Source organism: Frankliniella occidentalis, unplaced genomic scaffold (assembly GCF_000697945.3).
Source record: "Frankliniella occidentalis isolate FOCC.00 unplaced genomic scaffold, Focc_3.1 Scaffold53, whole genome shotgun sequence".
Taxonomy (NCBI): Eukaryota; Metazoa; Arthropoda; class Insecta; order Thysanoptera; family Thripidae; genus Frankliniella; species Frankliniella occidentalis.
The window spans coordinates 881,863-887,295 of record NW_026267183.1 but is presented as its reverse complement, the minus strand read 5'-3'; the positions used below and the strand labels follow the sequence as shown (position 1 = coordinate 887,295).

Genomic DNA, 5,433 nt, shown 5'->3' with positions numbered 1-5,433 from the left:
CCCCCTCCGGCCCCATTCGCCGGGTGGTTCATTTGTCTGGGTGCGTACGAAAACTTTGGCGTTGTTAAGGGGGGAGGGGGATTTTCTTTAACGCAACCGAGTTCGTCGGTTTGTCCCCAGCGAGTGTCCCCGACCTCCCGCAAACCCCGGCTCCCGGGCGCTGCGCGCTTGCGCCTGTGCGGGCTGAGGCTCGGGCTGAGGCCACATCGCGTGACTCGTCGCGTGAGGCGCTGTGCTAGGACCTCTCCGCCTTTTCGCGAACGAGGCTGTGGGTGGACGGCGCAGCTACGGCCGCGGCGCTTGCGCCAGGGCAGGGCGGGGTCTGGATCTGGATCTGCGCGGGGGAGCGGCCTGTCGCTGTCGAGCCCGCCGCGCTCGGCCCACCCCCTTCCTCCGCGCCCGTGTCCCGTTTGATAGGTTCAAACGAGGTTGCCCCTTTCACCCTCCTCCTCTCCCGTCCCTCGCAGTCCTTCCTCCCCCTTCATTTCACCAACGAGCAGAGGCCTGCTGGGACCCTTCCCTCCCTTCCTCTTTGCCCTTCCCTCCTCCCTGCCCCTCTCCTCTCCCCCGCCCCTCTCCTCTCCCCCTCTCTTCCTCCACCTCTCACCCTCCGCGTTGGTCGCGCCTCTCCCAAGGCCAGAGTGTTGTGCGTCGAACGTCGTAGTAATTTTCTTTTTTCTTCCTCTCGCTCTCGTCGGAGAGTACAGTGTTCGGGGCCTGTTCCGTGTTGTGTAACTCACGGCAGTGCCGCCTGGCCGGACGGGCAGGGGTGTCCTGTCCAGGAGTGGCCCAGCGGCCTGCCCTCTGCTCGCAGCGAGCAGTGAGGACACAGCCACTTCCTGCTGCTCAGCCACACGGGCTCGCCGCCAGCAAGCAGTGCAAAGCAGTGCAAGGACGGCCGCTCCGCTCCGCTGCGCCGCAGCACTGCGCCGCACTTGGCCTGCAGCTGCCTCGCGCTCCTGGCGCACGGGCCGCCGCCGCCGCAGCAGCCGCACGCAACAACAGGAAACAAAATATACTGCACTGACGAAACGCAATTCGTCTTTTGAAATCCGAGCTCTGTGCCGCGCCTCGGCTGCCGCGGCCCGGAAGTGGGGGCGGCGGAGGGGTCACCGTCAAGGCGGGGCCGCGAGACGCATTAGAATTGGTTATCAGCGCCGCGCAGTCGGCGGCGAGACCAGCGCCGCGCTCCAGCCGGGGGACTCTAGTGCAGCTGCACCCGTCGTCGACATGGGCTGCGCAGTGACACCCATGGTGGTGACACCTGTCGCCCGCGCCGATAGGCTTTCCCTGCCCCGGCAGGTGCGCACGGGTGACACCATGGTGACACTCCCCCCCGGCCCCCGCCCCGTCACCCGCCCGCATCGGGGCCCGGACTCCTTATCGAGTTTCCTGTCCCGGCAGATCAAATTATCACCCCACCGGCCGCCCCTCCCCTGCGCCGGCCTCCTGTCCCCGCGCGGCCTAATCGTACGAAGCTCGGTAATTGCGCAGGCGATCGCTCTTGTCGAACCCGAAATAGACACGGACGGGCGCCGCGTCGCGTCGCATCGGTGTCGGTGCGACGACGAACCTGTGTAAAGGGCGCCCCCGTAATAAGTGCCTGCGGCGCCTGGCGGCCGGCGTGACGCCGTGCGCCCCAAATAGGTCCCTCGCCATCTGTCACGCCAAACGCATCACGCCCCGCCCCGCCGCACCCCGCCGCACCCCGCCTCACCATTAGTCGGCACAGCCGATTAGATACCCTCTGCAAATTGTGCTTGTATGTGGGACTCGTGTGTGTGTGAGTGGCGTATCTTCCGAGCACAAAGAAGGCGCGACCGAACGGAACGGCGGCCCCCGCGGGGCGTGGTGCGCTACGTCTGCAGGGTGCGGGTGCCCGCCCCCGCCGCACCCCGCCCCCGCCGAGGTATTTTCTGCGCCGCGACCTCGCGCCACACCGCCGCGGGCCGCGGGGCAGTGGTTCGCGGGGCCAGCGGCCCGAGGCAGCCAGGCCAACACATTATGGCAGCTGCCCGACGTTGTTGTTTACTCGCTGTGCCGAGCGACCTGTTGTGCCTGTTGTCTGTCGTCCTGCGGGAGCCGAGCGCGCGCAAAGCTTTGGGGACGCGCAACGCGCACCGGGGGCGCCGCGCGAGTGGTGGGCGCGTCCCGCCGGGATGGCGCCGAGAGGCTCGCGGCCGCCACTTGAGACCGCGCTGTAAATATTGACCACCGCGGGCCGCTGCCGGCCACTGCGACGCGCCCGTTGCCTCACGTGCCGCCGCTGTTTGTCCCGCCCGCCCGGGCCCCGGGCGGGGCGGCCTTGGCCGCGGCCGGCCACGCTGCCGCACTTGTTAGTGTTTTTGGAAGGAAGGGCGAGCTGCTGTGGGCGGGAGGCGCGTCCCTTATCGGCCAAGGCGCGCTATATGTCCCTCTCTCTCTCTCTTTCCTCTATCTTCTCTATCGCACTCGGCCCGTCGCCGTGGGGACTTCCCCCCGCGGGGTCCGTGGTCGCCGTGGCCGCGATGCAGTAGCCCCGCGCGCCCGACTCTTCCCCGCCGCGATGCTGCTGCAGCCCCGGCGCCCCGCCCCTCCCCTCCCCCGGCGCACTGAACTTTCCCCGCCCTACTTGCAACCGCCTTTGCGACACCCCCAGCGCGCGCGCGCACGGCCCGGCTCGCCTTGTTCAGCTGCAGCGCAAGGACAGCTGGCGGCGAATTACAACGAACTCTGCTCGCCACAGCAGGCGTCTGTTGTGTGCGCAAGTGTTTGGACGGCCGCGCCGCCGCCCAGACTCTCCAGATGCGCGGTGGCGGCGGCGGCGACGCAACAACTCGGGGATGGGAAAATTACGGGTCGGAATGCAGACCAGACGGAGCGGCTGGAGCCATTCAGCGGCAGCCGAGCCGGTCCCGCAGCCACCGCAGCCCACGGGAGGCGCGGGTTAGCCTGTCCGGTCACATCCCGCCCCGCCCCGCCCCTCCGCGGGGACCGCGTTTGGTAAACACGCCGCGGGTCGGTCGGCCCGTCAGCCGCGCTCTTTCGCACCACTTAGCATGGCGGCTATAAATAGTGCCGCGTTCCTGTCCAGCCTGGCCGCGGGTACACACACACCTGGGGGGCGGAAACGGCCGGCGACCTCTGGTGGAGCTGGACCTCCTTGATGCGGCCCGCCCGACCTCCGACCTCGGGAGCGGCCCGCGGTCCCCGCGCGGCGTGGTGTGGACGGTCCGAGAGAGCGCGAGGCCTGCAGGGCGAGGCCGTGTGCTCGTGTGTGGGCGAGGGGTGGGGCGGCGCGGGGCGGGGGTGGGTTCAAGGACTCTGCCGCGGCGGCCGTTGCCTTGCCCCCCTCGATCGGCTTGGAGCCTGGCGGACCGCCGAGAGACGACTTTCCCGGGGATACGAGCGAGTTTGAAAGGAGGCCGTATGGTATACCGTACCTGTGAGTCCTCGGTCCTCGGGCGTCCAGCCTCGCCCCCAGGGCTGGTCGTAGCGTCCGTACGAGGCGCCTCGCATGGACATGTGGGAGAAGGCGTCCGACAGGTAGGCCAGGTCCATGGCGCTGCCGGGGTGATGAGAGACGTGAGGTGAGAGAGAGTTGGCTGCAGCTGCTGGCCGCGCCTATCGCATCCTCGTCAGCGCCGCCGCCGTCGCACCTGCCCGTCCGCGGCCGCGGCCTCTCCAAGGTGGCGCCTCCGCCTCAGCTCGGGGAGCTCCAGGTTCGAGTCCGACGGGGTCGTCGGCTCTGGTCAGCGCGTCTGCTCGCTGGACCCCTGCAGCTGGCGTGAGGTGGTGGTGGTGGTGCTCTACGGTGTCGACGCCCTCCGTGAGGTTGTTGTCGCCTTGCTGCTTCCTGGACGGTTGGCGGGTCGGTTGCACTCGTTGTACGCTATGGCGTATGACGTGGTGCTCTCTGTGTTGCGGGGGGTCGCTCTGAGTGAGCCGCGCGCGCTGCGTTGCAGGTTTGCGCTGCAGGTGAAGCCCGTCGTGATGCTGCTAAGTCTCGCACGGCTTGCCGCACACTGCCCTCGCGCCGCCGAGCCAAAGCGAGTCGGGCCGAGTTGAGTTCACGCGGGGCGTGGCGCGGCGTAGCGCACGGCGAGGGCCGGAGGGGGGGAGGGGGCAAAGAGAGTGGGAGGGGCTCCGCACCCCTTCACCCACCACCCCTCCGCCCCGCCTCCCCGACCGGTCGACGCCGTGCTCCGCGGACGCCGCCGCCGCCACCACCACCGCCGCGTCGTGGGGGCTCGTCCCGCCCGACACGTAGGCACTCGCGGCTTGGCGCGGCTCGGCACGGCCCGCGCATTTGTTTTGGTCCCCACCCCCCTGACGAGGTCCCCTGCCCCCCGATCCTCTCGGGGCCCCTGCCCCCCTCCTGGCATCGTAACGCGTCACAGAGACGTGCAGTCCGGGCCGTAGCGCCGTAACACCCCCCCCCCTTTTATACGTGCTACGCCCGTGAGGTTCGCGGTGCACGTGACCTGTTACACGCAGTGGCTCGCATGGTTACTTACATTTACGCTGCGCTGCAGCAGGCGAACTTACCGTGACGCGGAGTATAGTGCGGAGGGGCGTTATTTGATCTTCGGCCTGCTGCGGTGTTGAGATATGTCAGCTGTTGTTCGGTAAAAGACGTCCAGCAACCTGCTAGATTTTGACAGTCTGGGAAGATGTGTCTAGGGGTTCGTGCTGGTCAGGAAAGTCAGGGAGGGAAAAGAAAGGGGAGGCTAGAAGTCAGAAAAATTCGTTCTGGGTCATAGAAAAACTCAGTCAGACCCAAACTGGTCTACCTACAACAATGCCGTAAAGATTTCTTAGGAGTAAAAATAGCTTTTTTCTTTTTGCTATTTCCTTGCTTTGAGGTCATTTTAAAAAGTCGGGAAATATTTCCAATGTTTCAGTAGGGTTCAGGGAAAATGAAAATAAGTATCTGGTCTGAAATCGGACATATTGCCTAGTAAACACTAGAACATTCTGAATAATTAAAAATCTCACATATGAAAGACTTGTCAGTTATAATCATGTCATTGTGTTTTCTTTTTTTTCTTTCTTTCTTTTGTTTTGGAGGTAGGGAGTAAATGAGAACATATGTTTTTGTATTAACTGCCCCATCCATCGCAGTTAATTGTGATGGACAACCAAAGACAGTTCCATCCCCGCTTTATTTTTTTTAAAACACTCGTACAATAAATAGTAAATAAATATAATGGAATGAACACATGCTGATTAAAACTGGAATGGAGAAGTGAACACAAAAATGTTGTTGAACAGGTGTTTTTCTACTGTAATTAGTTTGAAAAAGGCAAAAGGGCGGGCTGAAAATGACTCAGTTGCTCGTCAGTATATGAAGGTTCTGAAGTTGAGACTTATTTCCACACGTTCAAACGTGTACACGTTTAGTGGCCATGACCAGTGTTCAATTCAATTACTCTCCCAACATAGATTCCACAA

General features: G+C 63.9%; 2 protein-coding genes across 6 annotated transcripts in view; one reads left to right on the top strand and one right to left on the bottom strand.

Moving 5' to 3' along the window:
• LOC113210953 (uncharacterized) overlaps positions 1-4,032 on the bottom strand; it is a 5,581-nt gene extending 1,549 nt beyond the window's left edge. Inside the window, exons 1-2 of one of the 2 annotated variants that reach the window (XM_052267536.1) lie at positions 3,639-4,032; positions 3,423-3,544 (exon numbers count right to left, since the gene is read on the bottom strand). In XM_052267536.1, coding sequence (XP_052123496.1) covers positions 3,423-3,540 — 118 coding nt within the window. In that variant the 5' untranslated portion in view covers positions 3,541-3,544; positions 3,639-4,032. Of the gene's footprint in view, positions 1-3,422 lie in introns of both variants that reach the window. The other variant, XM_026429158.2, reaches the window with a different exon arrangement.
• The window catches only part of LOC113210925 (kinesin-like protein KIF14), a 20,187-nt gene that overhangs the window by 5,075 nt on the left and 9,679 nt on the right, over positions 1-5,433 (top strand). The window lies entirely within an intron of this gene.